Here is a 19,333-nt window from a genome sequence, read left to right as displayed (position 1 = left end):
TCCAAGAAAATACAGAAATTGATTCTGTCAGAGTATTGAGCCAGGAGAATCCACAGCAGCTTTGGTGTTTTTAGAAAAACTTGTTGACAGGACACATTGATGGGTATCAGAATAGTACTAATTTGTGTTCATCCTGAAAGGTATCTGCATTCATTATGGACTATTTGCTTTCAGCTATAGGCGAAGTTCAACTCTAGATTCCTTCTAAGGAGCTTTGGTGATATCTTCATGTGCTTCATGAAATATTTCCTCTGTGAAAAGAACAACTTGTCTTGGTACTTCCTGTTTCTTTTGTGTTCAGTAACTCGTGCCAATTGATGTGGTTCTGTATGTTCATGTCCTGAGGGCGTATGGCACCCTCTGAACTGCCTTCAGGATGTTGGTCAAATTAGTCGTGAAACTGGGGCAGCTTCAGGCACCCCCAAAGCAGAGCAACATGGGAAAAAGAAGTTTTTTACTGACTTGTTTTTTAACATCTTTAATCTCCCAAGATGAATATTTCTCATAAGGTCTCATCTAAGAAATATGTTGCAACCATGCTGATTTAAATAGATTAAAATTATCAAAGGACCTCCCATCACCACCCCCTCTGAGTGTGAACTCGCTTCATTTTAGGACCTGAAACTAATGTTGAGATGAGTAGAAGAAACAGATGGAACTCAATTTGCAATAGTTAATTCTACCTCTATTGCTATTTTTATGCAAACTGAAATCCTGATACACAGGATTTCCTCTTGCTAACATGTTGTAACAGTTTCTAATTAAAACACTGATACCTGCCCTCAAGAAATGCCAAACTGACTGCCCTGGAGATTGCAATCTTCACACAGAAGTAGGACAGCAGGTTTGAATACTTGATAAGCAGGACTTACAATACTATGTTATTGTAAGTCCCTAAGCAATTCCAATGGGCTTTTGAAGCTGATTGACAGAAACAAAACTATATCCATCCCAAATGCTGAAGTGCTGTTATGTAGTGTAGCTGGTGCCAGGAGCTGGTAGAAGAGAAGAATTTTATAGAAAACAAAATTGCAGTTAAAAATGGCTGCAATAGGCATCTCATGTACAAAGTCCTACTTTCCCAGCTGTAGTCATCTACAGTTCAATCTCTGCTGACAGTAAAAACTATCAGTGGTTTGGATGTGTAAGTGCTGAAATTAATGAAGATGATCTGGGCTGGGACAAGCCTTCCTAGTGGGAAAAGTACTTCCAACACATAATGTTATCCCTCTGCCTCCTGACAGCAGCTGATTTGAGTGTGAGTGCTGCAGTTATTTTACAGCTTCTCAGCCTGCTCCAAAATATGTGTGAGGTGAATAAAACATACTATAAACATAGGGATAGCTATTATCAGGGAGAGACAGCTGTGTAGCAACATTCTGGACAATAAAGATAGCTCCTGGGATACTTATCAAGAGACCAGTCCTGCCAGATGAACTCTGCAGGAAGGATGTACATCACAAATGCCACATTGTAAGAATTATAATACACAGACAGCTGCTAACACTAATCCAGGGCTTTTGGAATAAAATTATAGAAGAAAGCTCACAATGAGCCAAAGGAAGCACTTGGCATTTAGCAGCTTTAAAAATCAGTTATGTTCTGAATCTGCAAAGAAGTGAACTGTTAAAAGCTCAAGAAGGTGCTTAGTGGCTCAGCAAAAAATGCTCTTGAACAAGGAGTTGGTGAGCTTAGCTTTTCTGCTAGCATGTGGAAAAGCAGTTTTAGGTAGAAATCAGATCAGAGACTTGACTTTGCAAGGAGAGAAAATTCAGAAAATGGGAAAAGTAAATTGCAAGGTATGTGATATTTAATTACTCTGGAAGATAGAGATGAGAACCTGAAAACTTTAAAATTAACAATGAAATATGGGCTAGAACTAGACCACAAATGGAAAAGGAGTCTGAACCTGATAATTGCAGCTTTAATTTCAATAAGAAAGATGGTTTCCTGTCATTGGCATAATAATGGCTCTGGTCTGGATCAAACTTCAGATTAGAAAGAGAAAATATTTGTCTTTTCTCTTGTTACTTCATTTGTATTGTTTAGGGTTCTCTAGTCCAGAGAAGTGTATAGTAAATGCTTATAAGTGAAGTTCACCAAATTAGCAACGTGCATCAGAATTCCCAGGGATGTAGGGCTTTCTGTTTAAGTTTTCCAGTTAGTGGGAACTAGAGGGTTGATGATGGATGTGTGTTCACTTAAGACACGACTTGCACAACAGGTCTGTGGGAGATTTCATCATAAGACTTGGTCATTTCTCTGCAATGGAATCCTAAACAAAAGCATGATGCCCTTTTGGTTTCCGGTAAAAAAATATGAAGTGAAATAAAAATTGTAATAAACAAACCACTTCTTGTGAAACTCTAGCATCATGGTTTTTGCATATATTTCCTTGTTCTCAAATTTTCATGGTTGAAAGGGAGTGAAGAGCCACAGTAGGTTCAGAGACATAATTATTTTTGGAAATGTCTCCTGTACCTTGCGACTATTTTGACCTTTGTAAATAAAATACAATGGCACTGTGAGTCCTGAATAAAATACAGCAGGTATAGTAACAAGAAGTAGATATTTATTGGCTTAGGTATAGTCAATGTGAAAAAGCAAACACTGGAACAGGGGCCTGGAAAGGTTGTATGATCTTTTTCATTGAAGATATCAAAGCTTCCACTGAGTGATGTCCTGAGCAACCTGCTCTAACTTTGGAGTTACCTTACCTGGGACCAGGTGGCTGGACTAGATGACATCCCACCAAAAACCCCTTCCAACCTAAATTATTCTGTGGTGAGAGGCACCCATTTCTGAACCATACCACATTTGTGGTATGATTTTAACACATCATCTGCTGGTGAACAGAGGCATTGTGGACTGCACAGCCAGGCTGCCACGAGAGGGAGGAAATGCTGGGTTTTCAACGAGGCACAACAGGAACATTGTGGGGCTCCCATGTGGGTGTAGCTGAGCTGAAGGCTCGTGCACAGAGCTTGCATTTCAGAAAGTGGCAATTTCCAAATGCCTGCTGTGTGTGCAGCCTGTGACACGAGCTAAAGAAACACAGAAGGTTTCTTGGTTGCTGCTGTGATGCCAAGCAGGTCCAGTGCCAAGCTTTAGCTGCTGTATCCAGCACAGTGGAATGTGGATTTCGACTCGGCTCTATTATCTGAAGAAGGTAACTGCTCCAAGGAGCCTCTAGGTAAACAAAAGAAAAGCTATAAATCTTATTTCAGCTTCCACTTCTCAGCTCTGCTCAGTCAGCATGGGAAAAAGCTGTGTGGGTTTTGTATTTCAAATATTGTTTAAACACAGATGCCAATGTACCATGCTCTTAATTTTGTGTAGTGCTTGCAATACTCCTTCAATTTTCAAGTACTGATCTCTGAGTGATGATTTAATTATGAGTCTTTTTTTATACCTAAACAGTTTCAAAGGCAAATGAGTTTTACTGTCAAAGTATAAAGAATATTTTGCATGAAATTGAGAAGATACTTTGATATCGCAAATTGATAGAAAATTCTTGTAGCTACAAAGAACTGCATTTTTGTAGACAAACACAGAAAGGGGATTTGGTAATGTACAGATGAAAATAATTTATTTTAGCAGTCAAACTACTGGAAGAACACTTAGTTCCTGCTGAAAAATCTTCCTTAAAATTGCTGTTGAATTCAGGAAAAATTGTAAATATTTGGACCAAAATCTACAGTGTATATCAGTTTTTATAGCCTCAGAACAGTTTTACTATGTGAAAAAGGTTTGCTACTTTCTCATTAAGCAGTTTGAACTGACACATTATATGAACTTCTATGTGTATATGAAGAACAGATAATAAGCTATAAAATCTTAGTTTTTCCTTTAGAGTCCTTTTGTCAGGATCTGGCAGAGCTCTAGAGATTCAGGCTGCAGATCTGTCCTGTACTTTACCTTGAGGAATTTGCAACCAAAACATGCCTACAGAAACTAATTGGCCTTTGTGGTACTAACTTGTCAGAATTCTTCTCCTTGGACAGTTTTTTGACCTTGTCTTTTTAACATTTTGCATGCTGAGCTGCCACAAACCAATTTAACATTTTCTAGATTAGAGATACAAAGACTTTCTTTCCCTGTGGTAACAAAGTCTGCACTTGTGGTAAAAGGGTAAGTCTCTATTTGTGCTTTGACATTTGAGGGAAATCTCTATGGTTGCCACAGAGCAGAAAAAAACAACTTCTGATTGCTCTTTAAACTTTATGGTTTTATAGAAGTGCTGTGCCACTAAAGTTTTTGGGTCTCACGATGCATGTATACTTCTGATGCATATTTATGGAAGAAAAACTTCTCTTCTGAGATTGTACTGCTATGGGAGGAAGGATTTTGAGGATGGTTTTGTTTCTAGCAATCACTGTTCCTCTTATCCCATCTGATGTTCTGTGTGTTTTAAGTTCATGTCTCAACTTTCTCAGAAAACAGTTTCAGTGCTCATTTCAGTGTGAGATTTCCCACAGAAAGAGAACAAGCAAGTTAAAATAATGAAAAATCTTCTTCTACTGTTTTGGAAGATGTTTTTGGGAGCTGTGAGTCCAGGGTGTAGCAAGCTCAGCCTGCCAGCTCTGACTGAGCAATTCACCAGCACTGAGCTGGTGGCAGCAGCAGAGTTTAAGGAGAGGTCATATGTGCAAGAGCACAATAGCCAGAGACCCTAAAATCTTTGGGAGAATGTAGCAGTTTCAGAGTTTCCAATGCTACCTTCCCTTCTGTTTACTATTATTTCTTTGGTTTTTTCTTTCCTCCTCCAGAATTCACAAGTGGCCTTATCAGAAGGAGGGGCATTCAAATTGCCTGCACTGCTAAGCCTACAGTCTCTGCAGACTGGAAATTTTGCTGTTTCATTGTCATCAGTGAACAATTGTGGTATCCCTGTGCTCTAGCACTTTTTCCACTGGAAAATGGAAATGAAGAGAAATACCGCAAAGTTGTTGTGGCTGCTGATGTTCTTTTCTGATATTGTGCCATTCAGCTGTGGGAAATCAATGAGAGAAAGAGCTATTGAGCTGATGCAAGATGCACGTTTGATCGATGGGTATATAAACTATGTTCATCTAAACCCTCTTTGTGAGATTGACAAGTGAGGAGGAAATGCTGCAGTGTCATATTAGCAGAGACATGGGCTCTTACGAGCACACAGCACTGAGCTATCATTGCAGAGATACATGGGGAAGGAATTTTGGTTCAGATGATACTTAGTGTGGGATTGTGTTACCCTAAACACCGTTTTGATTTTCTAGCCAGGTGTCACGGTTTAACCCCAGCTGGCACCTGAGCCCCACATAGCCCTTGCTCACTTGTCCCTCCGGTGGGATGAGGGAGAGGATCAGAAAAGTGAGAAAACTCATGAGTTGAGACACAGACAACTTAATAAGGAAAGCAAGATAAGGAATTAATTCACTACTCCCCATGACTAAGGCATTCAGCCATCCCCAGGAAGCAGGGCTCCATCACACATAACATTTTCTTAGAAAGATAAACATCATGATTCTGAATGCCCCCAGCCTTCCTCCTCCCAGACTTTATATGCTGAGCATATGGTCTGGAAGATCCTTTGGCCAGCTGGGGTCAGCTGTCTCAGCTGTGTCCACTCAACTTATTGTACACCCCCAGCCTGCTCGCTGGTGGGATGGGGTGAGAAGCAGAAAAGGCAGAAAAGGAGAGAGACTTTTAGGCATCTATTGCTGGAAGGATTATTGGCAATTAATGGTCTAAGGGACTCCAAACAGTGGAAGAAATTACACTTGGGTTAGAAAGGGAACAACTTATTTCAATCACAAGCCCTATTTGTTTTCCATTCTAGCCACAATGACTTTGCACTGCAGCTGAGAATACTTTACCAAAATAGACTCAGTAGAGTCAACCTGAGGGAACTCAACATGACCCACACAAACCTTGTGAAACTTCAGGCTGGTTATGTGGGAGCTCAGGTATGTACTGCTGTGGTGGTGGGGCTCAGAACATATTTCTACATTTGCTTCCTTCCCTGATTTTGGTTCTTTATGCTGAAAAAGAAAAAAAAAAAATAATAGAACTGAAAAGCCACAGACACTCTTTCCTGACAGTTGTGTTTCAAATTGTTTGGGTTTTATAATTCAGGTACTCTTAGTCAAAACAGCAGCATTTGTTTTGTGATATATAAATTAAAGGAAGCTTATATTTGCGTTCCTGCATGTATGGTGGAGTAGCTGAGTGTATCAGGAGGCCTTGATCATGTCTGGAGTGGGTGCTCTTGCCTTGCAACACAACTCTTTCTTTGGGGAAAAAGCTATAGTGACAACTCCCTTGTAAACTGTAGGAAGTTATTTTGGTCTGTGTTCCTGAACTATGAGCAAATGGAAGTTTCCAATTCAAAACACAAGTTATCTGGTTTACTTGTCAATGTCTCTTTCAGTTTTGGTCAGTGTATGTTCTTTGCAGCGCTCAGAACAAGGATGCTGTGCGCCTGACCTTAGAGCAAATCGATGTTGTCAGGAGGATGTGTAACAGCTATGAAGAGCTGGAACTTGTGACAACTTCCCAAGGTGATGCTCCTTCTTGTAAAAGAATTTTTAAAAACGTGATTGCAGGGGGTGTGTACAGAGAGATGCAAACAAACAAGTTATCCTGCTTTAAAGAGTAACTTCAACATTTCCTCTGAACCACAGCCATTGACTGCACACAGCCCTGGTCCACTGCAGTCATGAGAAAATTTGCCATATAAACATGTACTCTGCAAGCTCCAATTCTATCAAAATGTCTTTATTATTGCTTGCAATTTACACTGACAATTGCTGCTCAGTAGTGCTGGCTTCTTATCTGTCATGGAATTACTTTGGAAGTATCTCCCTTTGTGTTTTCCAGGTATCTCTGACAGCAGAAGGATTGCATGTTTGATTGGAATAGAGGGTGGCCACTCCATTGACAGCAGCTTGGCAACACTGAGGATGTACTATGACTTGGGTGTTCGTTACATGACTCTAACACACTCCTGCAACACTCCTTGGTAACTATTGTGCATATTTTTGTGTGACTGTCTAATGCAAAGGAGTGGCAGCTGCATGATGGGAGAGCTATGGATTGAGACACAAACTTGTCCTGTGAAAGACTTTGAAGCAAGTCAAGGTGATAGGTTTTGGGGGTAAATAATTTACCATGTGTACAGTGGGAGACTACATCCATTACATAGTGCTTGTTATGATCATAATTTGGACACTTGACAATCTGCTTGTCTTAAATTCCTTCACAAAAATCAACATAATGAACCTGAAAGCAGTTATGAACATAAAAAGCACTGCCTGAACAAGATACCTATTATGTAGCTCATTATCCCCACATCTGCCTATGTGACATTTTTCTTGTGTGTAGTGTAAGAGTTTTCAGCTGCTGATACTGTATTCTCCAGAATAATATGTTGTTTCTTCTCCTTCATTCCCTTTTTCAAGGTCTGAATCATCATCTAAAGGAATACACAACTTTTATCCTAGTGTTATTGGTCTGACTGCATTTGGCCAAGTAAGGATCTCTTTCAAATGCTAATCTGGGCAATCTGTCATGCAACTAACAGTTTCTGACCTTATCTTCTTAAAAGCAAACTGACGTTAAAAATGAATTACTGGAAATACTTGATAGTTAGGAGGTGACCAAGATTTACCAGTGACCAGTCAAACTAAATTCCCTGTGATGCTTCTTAGGGTAAAAGAAGTGTTAGATTTAATTACAATTGTTTTAATACAGATTAGATGTATGAATTCATATGTGCAAGCAGTAAGATATGAATAACATTTCCAATTACTTATTTTAGTTTGACTAAGTTTTCTAAGTTTTGAGCATGTGGTGGCATGTTGGCTAATTTTGAGTGAATAAATCACTAATGAATTGATAGGTACATAGCAACAAGTACAGGCACAGCATGTTTATGACTAGCTGGCAGCTGCAGAATTAATCTATCTGTTTCCATATACCAGCTAAACACCTTCCTTTCAGGAAACTTAATACGGACACTGTTGTCTGTACATCTGTTTTAGGAAGTGGTAAAGGAGATGAATCGCCTGGGTATGCTGATAGATTTATCTCATACCTCATACTCCACTGTAAAGGCTGCACTCAATATCTCAAAAGCACCAGTAATTTTCAGCCACTCGGCAGCATTTTCTGTTTGTAATCACTCAAGAAATGTTCCTGATGATATCCTCCAGCAACTGGTGAGTGATATGGTTCTTGGGTTTGTTTTTGGAGGAAGGAATTTGTTGGTTTTGCTTCTTGGGGGTTTTGTTTTTTTTTGTTTTAATGGCAATGTTTGCATGGGCTGCAGCAAACGTGCATTCAAATAATGATGTTTACTTTCCCCCTCTTCATCCCTGAATTTGATTTAGAAGCAGATCCTTGAGCAGCAACTTACAGTTGCTTCTGAGGCATTTTCTTTGGGTTGTGTTTAGCCTTTGACTACAAAAATGAAGTGTTTGCAAATACTTTGAAATTCTGGTTGAGTTTTTTTGATGTAGTCACTGCACTTCTGCTGATTCAGTCTGCATGAAAGTAAAATGAATCCGGGGAAAGGACAGGGAGGCAAAGCCTTGTGTTGCCATCTGAACTTTGACTTAGTGTTGCTGATCTCACTGGTGAATGGGTGTAGAAGATTCTACATAAGATGCCCATGAAGTTTGCAGGGCATAAGAGCTCACTAATCAACTGTCTCTTCATATCTTTCAGAAGAAGAACAAGGGAATTATCATGGTCTCTTTCAATGCAGATGTACTGGCCTGTGGCAGAGAAGTTGTTAATATTTCTACCCTTGCAGGTTTGATGTTAATATACTGTAGTTTTTGTGGATTCTGTGAATTTGCATAAATTCTATGAATGTCCTGGGGCATGCATCAAGGCCATGTAAATTAGACTGCTTGTTTATTCCATCCACACCTTAGCCCAGCTCTAGTACTTTTTGAGCTAATACTCACTAAACAATAATAAGATGTACAAGATGTGTGTGTAGCTGCAGGACACGATGCTCACAAGCAGAGCCAACAACCATTAATCCCAAAGTAGTTGTTACTTTCTGGAAAACACCTTAAGCCTATGTAATTAAGAGTGGGAAACATAGGTATGTGATGGATAATGAAAATTCTATTGGTATAATTGAGCTACTTGTTAGAGATTAATGTACTGTGATGATCATGTCTCTTTCCTTATTTGCATTTAATCAGTGTAGTTATTTTGAAGGTTCCTGCCTGATGGGGTGTCTTTTGACTTTTTTTAAAAGGGTTTGACCAAGAACCCATGATTAAGGAGAGCTGTTACCTAATGCCAATATGTGTGAACTGTAATATTTCTTTTTTGCTAGGTGCTTTGATGTTGTTTTCTTGATATTCTCTTTCAGATCATTTTGACCATATAAAGGAAATTGCAGGCTCAGAATCGATAGGAATTGGTGGTGACTATGATGGAGTGGAACGGTGAGTAAAGTTGTACAAACATTGACATCTGCTCCTCAAATTATATGGGGTTTGATTCATTTAAGGGGGGAAAAAAAGAAGGCAGACTTAAAAAACTAGTATCAGATTATCTTGTAATGAGACTAACCCAAGTTTTATGAAAGAGAGGCACAATAATTTCTTTTTAGAACTGCATGAAGCAGTGCTACAAATGTAGAAATGGATCCTCATGCCCTGTGAACTCTGAAGCAGTGTGTTCTAGGTTTGTGCATACAAAACCAGTGATAGGGGTTGTTTTTCTCCAAAAGCCACTGATGAATGACAGAAAAGCTGCCTCAACCTTTATATGGTAAATGGTTCAGAATAGAGAGATGCTGCAAAACTCTTTCCTCCACTATCCTTGGGGAAAGCCACAGAGTTTGGGTGCTGTGAAACCACTCCTGCCTTTGGGAAGCGTTTGAGGCAAGCAGAGCCTGGTGAGCAGCCTACCACAAAAACCTCTCCTCACTCCTGGACTACTGCAGTTACAGCACAGGAAACAAATGCACATTGGGTGGCATTTGCTGCTGTAACCTTAAACTTTTTTTTTGCTTTTTATCTTTCTGTTAAATCATTACCTCCTTTTTCTTTTTTCTTTTTTTCTCCTGGAGTCAGGCCTGCTTGGGAATGAAAGTCAGAGTCAGGCTCCTGTCTGTAAACACAAACTCACTGTGTCAGCACCCGTGATATCATAGATCTGAAATGATAATTTTCAAAATAAAAATACGGTTTACAACAAAAGGACACATTTTATCATGCATTTTCTCAAAGACCATCAGTTAAACTGGTGGTGGAGTTGTTAAGGTCCTAATTTCTGCTAGTAATGCCACAGATTTTTTTGAGATATGCTTATCACCATGCCTTCATGGAACAGAAAAGTAACAAAAATATTAGTTATCTCAAAACCATGTCAAAATATCATGGAAATACAACTTAAAACAGCTGTTGAATGTAGGTTTTGCAGCTTTTTATTTCTAAATGCTTTTTATTCTGACAAGAATTAGCACAAGGCATAGATCAGTTTTGCTTTTTGTAATTTCTTTAGTAGAGGACTCTGAATAGGTTTCTTTCCACTGCCTAAACAATTGGCTTAATTCAAGCCAATGTTATAATTCTAATTGTTTGTGGGTTTTTTTTTGTAAATACTCTGTAAACAACAGAGTTCATAAAATTGCCTCCAACTCCAGAGCTCATCATGTGCTTATAGGTTTCCTTTTGTTCTCAGTTACATGAGTGGATTGCCCCAACTTCATCTGTGATGCAGCTGTTTCCTCTTACTCTAAAGGCCAGATGGAAACTGTGGATTACCATATACATGAATTTCTGGTTATTTTTTCCCCTTTTGTTCTTATATCCTCCCATGCTGTTGTTTTGCCTCTATAGAAGTGCATCTTCATTCCAGTTGTTTTCTGTTTATTGGGTCCTATGTGAAGAAAAAACCTCTTGTTGTGTCCCAGTCCTGTTTCTGTTTGTCAGCTGAATTCTCAGAGGAAGAATTGGGTCCAAAGTCAGTTCACTTCAAAAGTCAATATGTGCAAAAGGCTAATTAAAATCCTTTCTCTCCAATTTGTCAGTGATGTGTGTTGAATTTTCTTGTGTCACTCTTGCCAACAGCTTTCCCAAGGGATTGGAAGATGTCTCTAAATACCCTTCTTTGATAGAGGAACTTCTTAGAAGAGGATGGAATGAAACTGAACTGAAAGGAGTCTTAAGGGAGAACTTTCTCCGTGTCTTCAAGGAAGTAGAAAATGTAAGATTAAAATCCAAACTGAATCTTGATTCTTACCAAGAGTGAAAGAGGAACTGCTGGTGTTTTGTTCTTTATTTTTTTGGGTGGGTTTTCTCTTTTTTTTTTTTTTTTTTTTTTTTTTTCCATTTTATGTGTTTTGTTTTGGAGGGGTTTTTTTGTTCAATGAGAGAGATATGAGGGAATGTAAGCACCTAATTCAGTAAATCCAAACGCTGGGAAAGAAACCAAGATGGCAAGAGAGCGTTAGCAGCATAAAGGAAAATGAGAGAGAGCAGACAAAGCTCTTTGGAAGTTTTTCTGTCTGCAGTAATCTGATAAGTACACATCAGTGACTTCTAAATGGAATCACTCCATGGTTTGGAGAAAGTGCGGATGTACCAGCATCACAGTCTGGCTGTGTTCGCTGGGGCAGGAAGGAATGTTGACTCCTGCAAATCAATTTAATTCTTGTCATGGGATTGGGCTGCTGTTCAAAAGGCTTCTGCCATGGCCAGATCACCAAGCCATAAACATAACAACCAGATCACAATGAGCTTTAAGTATAAACGGTGGGAATTAATCCAGAAAGATGAGGGAGGAGAGGAGGGAAGGAGACTGGATAAGAGTAGGGCCCCCTCAGTGGTAACTTTTCCAAATGCCTCTGCTGAAACTTCCAGACTGCTTGCCTCCTGCTTTTATTGACAGGGATAGGTGAGTAGATATACACACAAAGCCTTATAGACAGCAGATATTTCATGGTGACCTTTCTTCCACTTGTCTTTTTGGGCATGTTGGATGAACAGAAATTAGGGAAAATTGTACTATTCCAGTTAACCTGCCAAAATATCTACGTAATGCTGACTTCATTGTGTGGCAGACTGACATTATGAAGAGGCTCAAATCCACCACTCCTAACCAATCTGTGGGACCTAGCAGTGTTTTTCCCTTCTAAATTAGAGATGTTGAAGCTCTGTCTTGAGAGTGTGAGCTCCATTCAGGGAAGAAAGTTCATGAGTTTGTTTGCTCCATATGTGGAGAGAGCCAAGACAAAGAACAGCCAGACCTGTGACTCTTGCCTGTAATGTATCTGTGCTGAATTCTGGGAAGTGCTTCACAGGAATGCAAACAGCAGAATAATAATATTGATTTCCTCACATTCAGATGTGGTTTTGCAATACAGTCTGAGTTGGGTAACTTGAAATAGCATTGAATTTGCTAGCTGCTTAAAGATTTTTGCTGTTATGCCAGTCTGGCTTTCAGGGCAACCTTTTGAATTTTTGTAGGTGCGGAACACTTTTGGAGTAATGGACGTAGGTGAAAGTGAAATTCTGCAAGAAGTACAAAATTCCTGTCGCCTAGACCTACGTAAGCCTCAGCCACTGCGATCCACATCCTTTGGAATTCCTTCTGTGGCACCACCTTTTAGTCTGACACTTGTATCATGTTTAATGCTGTATTATGTATCATAAGATCTATGGAGTCTCAGAGAGAGATCTATGGAATACTCTGCAATGCAACTACTTATCTTTCTGTGATTTGTTAATTGAAAACTATAATACATTTTAAACATAATTACTATAAATTCATCTGCATACTTGAAAAATCATGTAAATTATATATGATGTAGCAAAAGTGTTTAGAATTTGAAGTGATAAATTCTGTATCACCTTGGCTGGACCAGGACCAACATTGTTAATGGAAAATATTCACATTTAAAGAATAAATTCTGCAATACTTGATGCATGGATTTGGTACCCACATTGTGGAATAAATACTGGAGTCCAGAACCAGCAGTTCCACACAGGAGCTAGAGATTACAAATAAGACACCTGTGCCAAGTAGTTTTCAAATATTACTTCTTGTTAAATCATACAACTTCCATCAATAGTTGAAGGCTTACTCAGAGAAGACCATCCCCTGCCATATGGAGAAGAGTGCTTTTTTGGTTTGCTTGGGGTTTTGTTTTGTTTTTTAAGATGACAAGATGAGTGACAAGCCTGTTCCAGTTTGAACTGCATGCCTACAACTAGCTTTAGAGACCATCCTGCAGCACTAAACTCTTGCTTTTGAACCCTGACCAGGACAGTGGGCAACTGGACAATTACTGAAGGGTGGAGGTAGATCTCTTACATTTAGGTGCAGGCAACATTGTAGGTCCTTTTCTATAATTTGAGGACAGTTGTTTGCAGCATTTTCATGATGATGGGAACAAGAACAACAAGAGGGTTGTGGAAATCTTTTTGACATTTAAACAATTATCCTTATCAATAACATGTTTTATTATTTCATTTTTATTCTAGCTGGCTAAAATCAGACCATGGCCAGTGGATTCACAGACATGAGATTAGACAGAGATATTTTTATTATAAATCTGTTGTTTTGGCCTTTGGAATATGTTTTGAAATACACGAAGTATGTGGGGTTAGAAGCTCCTGTTGCAGAGAAGAGCATATATTGACATAGGCCTGCTCTTTGTAGGCTCAAACCAGACATTTTAGTCAAATATACTGAGATTTATTATGAAATTATAAGATGGCAGCACCACATCTTTGTATGGTCAGTTCCCAGTGCTTGCTGGTAAATGCTTTCCCATGATACTTGCTGTTAATGGTAATTTATGATACCAATTTTTATTTACTGATATGACATCTACAGAATTTAGCCTTAGTGTAGAATAAAAGTCCTGTAAGTGATCTCAGGAAAGCATTTGTAAACACACAAAGTATTTAACAATTGAAAGAGAAGGCTGGGCATGAACAGGATGAAAAAACAGCACATGAGCTTTTTTCTAGAGGAATTTGAGACTGTTCCTATCATCCATTTCTGCACTCTGTGTACAAGTAGGGTTTCTGGAAGGACCCTGTTCTTTTATAGCTTCAAAGTTAAACTTCATTAATTCTTTTGATAAGATGGTCTCCTTGATAAATATATTCTAATTATACTCCTGTACGTTACCAAATTCTTTACCAATCATGTTGAACAATCTAATTGCACACAAGCCAAATTTAAAAGAATAGTTTCTCAATAAATACTGATCCTCGATATGCATGTAGAAAGGTGAATTACTGATTCAGAAGTCTGGCTCCTTGATATTGTTTGACTGTAATGAGAACATGTTTTACTGGTAAAATGATTAATTCAATAGGGCAAATGTTTAATTCCCATCAGTACTTCTTATAATAGGTTCACAGGCCATTGGAAAACTGCCATCCATGGTCTCTTTTCTTAGAACTAGTGCTCTGATATTTACTTCATTACACAAAATGTAAGATGCTTCTTTATTCCTTCCAGCTGCTTTCCTTATACTGCGTTGTCACTAAAAATATATATTCCTTTTCTTAAAGATACATAAAATACTTTTCTATGACTTCTTATCTATAATGTATTGCACTTGTTTGTTGACTGTTTGTGCAACGAGTAATTTGTAATGTTGCGGCAAAACAGAGGCATGAAATTTCAATAAAATATTGTTTAAAACTGTGTAAGGATACTGGTGTAATCTCACAAAAGAGTGTAGATGTTCAGAAGCCTACGAGACCCTGAAAGAACCACACACCCCTGTGGCAGAAAAAAGGCCAGAGTAATATGAGCACTCAGGGTCGATAACAGAGGGATGGGTTGCCCTTCAAGCCCCTGCTTGAAATTCAAGTAGGTTTAATCCTGAATATAGGCAGTCAGCCTCATCTAAATTCAGATTCTGCTAAACCCATCCAAGCAAGTGCCCATGGGAAGGGATCAGTCACTGCAGTGAATCCATGAGGACAATGTAACCTGCAGCAAATGCCTGCTCAAGCTGTTAAGGCATAGAGAACAAGGCAAAAGGGGAACCAGGTGGGGTGCCTGCATCAGGGTTAGGATAACCTCAGCCTCACAGCACTTCTCCCAGATGTGTTGTGATCTAAAAGTCCCTTTTCCATTAATACCAGTTACAACGTTAATTCAGAATGCTTCAGTTAAGCTGCTTGTGTGAAACAAAATCAGAAGGCAAAATCAACAGATGAAATCTTGTGCACTGATTATCCATGTTATCTAGCTTATTTAATAGATGCAGCTAATTTATTTTTCTTAAACAATCAAAACCACACAACTTGAAGCATGGTAGGGAGGCATCTTATTAGAAATTAATTTCTAAAGTAAAATCATGTAAGATACAGCTGTGACTGCTCTCAGACTAGTGACCCTTCACTCTGGTGCTAATGCCTCCAGCCCTGACAGCAACTTGTAGAATTCACAACTCTGCATTTGTAAGAACTCAAGCATAAAATGATTGTACTCTGTTTTCTGCTTCCCAATGGGAGGATGATTCATGCTGCAATTGAATGCCTTTGCCCTGCCCCAATTAATAACAGCCATTTGCATTGGTAATTCAAAGGCATTCAAGTTCAGCTGACAGGTTCTATTATGGCTGCTGGTATCAGTGATGTACCAGATATACCAGAGATACAAACTGTAATAAGCTCTGCTGGCTGCCAAACGAAAGAATGCAAGTCATGACTTACCTCTTCTAAATAATGAGTTGTGCTAACATGAATTCTGAAAATATTTATTAATATTTCTGTAAATCTCAAAATCTATCACCTTAGGCTGATTTTCAAAAGACCCAAAGTTGAAGGCATCTTAAACAATCAAAGGCTCATACTTTAACATATGTGATATGAGCAGCCAAGAACTACAGGCATAATATTAATGCAGACTATTGATTTGGTTCTCAAAGGTTGGTGCCAGGGCCCTTCCCCCAGTACTATCCTTTTCCTGACTAATGGACTGTAGCATCCACAGAAATAAATAACTTCAGTTCTGAGCTGTCTCATCCGGGCAAGTGGTGATGCTAGAAACCAAACCTCCAAAGTCTGCTGCTGGTCTGACACACGTGACAGTTCTGTCACCTAAAATCTGAGTAGTTCAGGCCCTGTACCAAACTTCCACCCAGCAGGTGACTTGTCTGGGCCATGGAAGGACTCCTGCATGTTTTACATCGGATACAAACTACTCAGCTCTGCTTAACACCTATGTTCTTTCTTGCCTGTCATTGAGTTGCTCAAGCAACATGCCAGCATATTTCTGTTTCAAGGTCAGCAAACATTGTGCATTAAGTCTAACCACCTATATGCATGTGAGCTCATTAACTTTGATTTTACACCTAAGGTTCAGTGGGCATCTGTACCACAGAACCAACTTTGCCAAGCCAGCTGTTGCATCCCGTCCTGCTGTGGGGTGAGGAGCAGTGCCCAGCAGCTCATGCCAGAGCCAGCTGTGGCTGCTGCACTGCTCTGTCCTTGGTTGCAGGTTGTCTGGAGACAGCACTGGTGTTTGTCTAAGCTGGTTCAGCGAGCTGGTCTTGCAGAAAACTTTTCCTCCTTCAAGGGATGAGTTTCCTGCTGATGGTGTCAGTGATTGGGTTCACCATGCTCATTGTTCAGGGAGGGGAGGAGTGAAAAAGCAGAGTGAGACTGCAACAACTTGGATTTCTTCCATTTGCTATTGAAAGCAGCAGTTCTGTTTGCTCTTTCTGGATTTATACATAAGGAAATTATCAAATTGCTTCGAATTCTGAAAACATAACATGTTTAAACTGCAAAGGAATTAAATAACCAGAAGATTCTTCCCACTAATAGTGACTTTTATTTGCTCTTAAGATTTGTTGGATTTAATTTGCAGACCAAGAGCAGTATTTTAGTTGATCTTCTGAACCGTCTCCAGGACAGACTGTGATCCTGGATAACCCTACTTGGACTGTTCTGGAAGGCTTGGTTCAGTGGTTCAAGAATTATCATTTTCTTCTTTTTTTTTCTTCCTTTGTTAATCTGGTCTTCATTTTTTGCCTTGCTATCTTACCTAGAAGCCTTACATCTACACAGAACAACAACTTGACATGGGAATGGTTATTTGATGCTATTATAAGTATCTTTTTTTAAAATCTTCTGACACCAGAGAAATGGAAAAAGCTCCTCACTAACCTTTATGTTTATTTATAACTGCATTATGACATTTTTATTTTTTTGCAAACAAAAGCAACAACAAAACCCTCTTTCCAAAAACTCTGACCTCAGAGAGGTATTTGACTTGGTTCAGTTGCTTCTCTGTCATGAGACAACAAATAGTGGAGGGAAAAAAAACCAAACAAGCTAAGTAAACAAAGCTCAGCATTTATCTTACAACGGAAAAATGTTGCTGCTTCTAATTAAGGCTTTGGCCCTAACAATCAGAACTCAAATGAGAGACACTTAATTCTGCTCTTTTGCTGTTGCTTCTCCCCAGACTGTTTTTTAAACTCCATTAAGATGATTCTTTCCTCTGTATAATGGATATTTTCCTCTGAATCCCTTTCTCAGCACCTGGTCTATCTGTTTTTATAAAACATTTCTTTTGTCAGTTCTGCAATTAAAGGAAAATATAAAGCCCAGGAAACAAGAATTCAAGTTCCCCTGAGGGTTGCTGCTGAGAAAGAAAATAAAGATCAAACTAAGTGAGATTAAAACTGAAGCTAATACAAGTTTCATCACACAAATCAAAAGAAGCTCCCTTTAGTCTGGAATACAAATATTTGAAAAAAAGTTTAATACAGCTTTGGATGTGGATTAATCTTTCTGAGTTTCCTCCTGTAGATAAACTCAGCATCTCAAGAATCTTGTCCAGGCCTGGGCTCAGTTTCCTCTCTGAGCCCTTTATTAAAAAATAAATAGACCATGACAAATCTACCCATGCTAAAAATGTAACTGATCTGAAAATTGATCCACAGAGCAGTATTTTTTCCACCATCTTAATTCTACACTGAAAATTACTGCCATGTTTAACAAGTTTGTTGTAGAAAACCTTGATATAGTTGTTCTTATTTGAATGTGCAGAACCTGGGTGAGTAGGAAAGAAATGGTACCTCAAAGACTAAGCAACTTTTCCGTTTCTAAAGATGAATTTTCTACAAAGTTTCTTTGTAGAAATGGCTATTCTGTGCATCAAATACAGTTATAAATAATTTTACAAGTGAAGCAGAAGTTCCTTAAAGTAAATAAACTTTGAAGGTAAGTGGCACTATAGTGTCCTCTTGTGGTCTTTTAATGTTTAAGCTGTGATATGTTTTCTAGCAGAATAGCAAAATTTCCAGTTGTTTTTAGCAGAAGAGCTTCTGTCTTGTTACAGTGTGGCCTTTCCTTGCCTTACTTTTCTCCTGGAAATGGCCTGTGGAGGATTGCACATTGCATCTCCTACAAGCATTTATCACATGGATGTTCCTGTCGTGGTCCTCTCCAAAGGATCTCTTCCAGCCACTGCCTGTCCTTGCCATGGGCACTGGATCCTGCTCTTTATGAGTGACAAACCTTCACAGCCAGGTTGGCAGTTCCAGCCTGCTTTGTCCACAAGGCTGGTGTGATCCTCGCATGTGGAAAAGCAGGAATGTGCTGAAAACCAAAGTTCACTCTGGTGAAATGCTGGCCATGAACTGGCAGAATTCCTGCCAAGCCTGATGTCCTGGGAAACTGTGCCTTGGCAGAGGTGAATTTTGTTTTGTTATTTTATTTCTGATGGTCAGCTCTTGGCCATTTGTCACCCACGTTCCACTCTAGTGGGAAAAATCTTCTGAACCTATAAATAACAGTTACAGATTCCCTGCTGTGTTAGGGGCAACATAATTTTAGAGATGAATTAAAAAAAAAAATCAGAATTGCAATGTAATGATTTATTTCTACAGATGATACTTTTCGTTTGGCCTTGATCTTCCTAGTTAGAAAAAAAGAAACTACTTAAAATTAGATATTTCTCCATGAAATTTGGGAAGAATAAAAGATAAGAAAAGCTGTTCTCAAACAGAGTTTCAGATGCTGTGTCTATCCTTTAAACAAATGAGAAATCACTTGCTTTGAGAAGGAATTGAAATGATGATGCTTTTTTGTTGTTTGATTGAGGTTAACATCACGTTGCAAGTCTGGAAGTTAACAATGCTCCAGAGCTCCTGCACCACGGCCTTCATGTGCACCATGTCCCTTGTGAGGGCTGAACCCTTGGAAGGGCTAACAAATCCTGATGGTAATTCTCTCCTGGGGGAACCTCCGAGGGCTGCCTGCCAGGGAAGGGATGAAACCCCCTGCACACGGGAGCCCAGCCTGTCTGGCAGCTGGGGATGTGTGCAGTCCCTGTCTCA

At 39.2% G+C, this 19,333-nt stretch overlaps 1 protein-coding gene across 3 annotated transcripts; it reads left to right on the top strand.

Annotated features, from left to right (window-relative positions):
- Window positions 1–1,764: 1,764 nt before the first annotated feature.
- Window positions 1,765–14,676, top strand: LOC128812912 (dipeptidase 2-like). 3 transcript variants are annotated; one of them, XM_053987576.1, is made up of 11 exons: window positions 1,765–1,799; window positions 4,770–5,053; window positions 5,822–5,948; window positions 6,413–6,542; window positions 6,862–7,003; window positions 7,443–7,512; window positions 8,025–8,201; window positions 8,710–8,797; window positions 9,374–9,449; window positions 11,082–11,217; window positions 12,480–14,676. In XM_053987576.1, the coding sequence occupies exons 2-11, from the start codon at window positions 4,920–4,922 to the stop codon at window positions 12,663–12,665; spliced, it is 1,266 nt and encodes a 421-aa protein (XP_053843551.1). In that variant the 5' UTR covers window positions 1,765–1,799; window positions 4,770–4,919; the 3' UTR covers window positions 12,666–14,676. The 3 variants fall into 3 exon arrangements, with proteins under 3 accessions (XP_053843551.1, XP_053843550.1, XP_053843549.1); XM_053987575.1 differs by lacking the exon at window positions 1,765–1,799 and adding an exon at window positions 2,959–3,169; XM_053987574.1 differs by lacking the exon at window positions 1,765–1,799 and adding an exon at window positions 2,959–3,193.
- Window positions 14,677–19,333: the final 4,657 nt, after the last annotated feature.

This window comes from Vidua macroura, chromosome 11, assembly GCF_024509145.1.
Source record: "Vidua macroura isolate BioBank_ID:100142 chromosome 11, ASM2450914v1, whole genome shotgun sequence".
NCBI classification, from domain to species: Eukaryota; Metazoa; Chordata; class Aves; order Passeriformes; family Viduidae; genus Vidua; species Vidua macroura.
Note: the sequence above shows the minus strand (reverse complement) of the source record. Positions and strands in the feature narration are given on the sequence as shown.

What these genes read in the sequence shown, in the direction of transcription:
- LOC128812912 (XM_053987576.1), top strand. Translation starts at nt 4,920, where the DNA reads ATGGAAATGAAGAGAAATACCGCAAAGTTGTTGTGGCTGCTGATGTTC. An exon ending in ACTTGTGACAACTTCCCAAG is followed by an intron (nt 6,543 to 6,861) that starts GTGATGCTCCTT and finishes TGTGTTTTCCAG; the next exon opens with GTATCTCTGACAGCAGAAGG. An exon ending in GTCTGACTGCATTTGGCCAA is followed by an intron (nt 7,513 to 8,024) that starts GTAAGGATCTCT and finishes CATCTGTTTTAG; the next exon opens with GAAGTGGTAAAGGAGATGAA.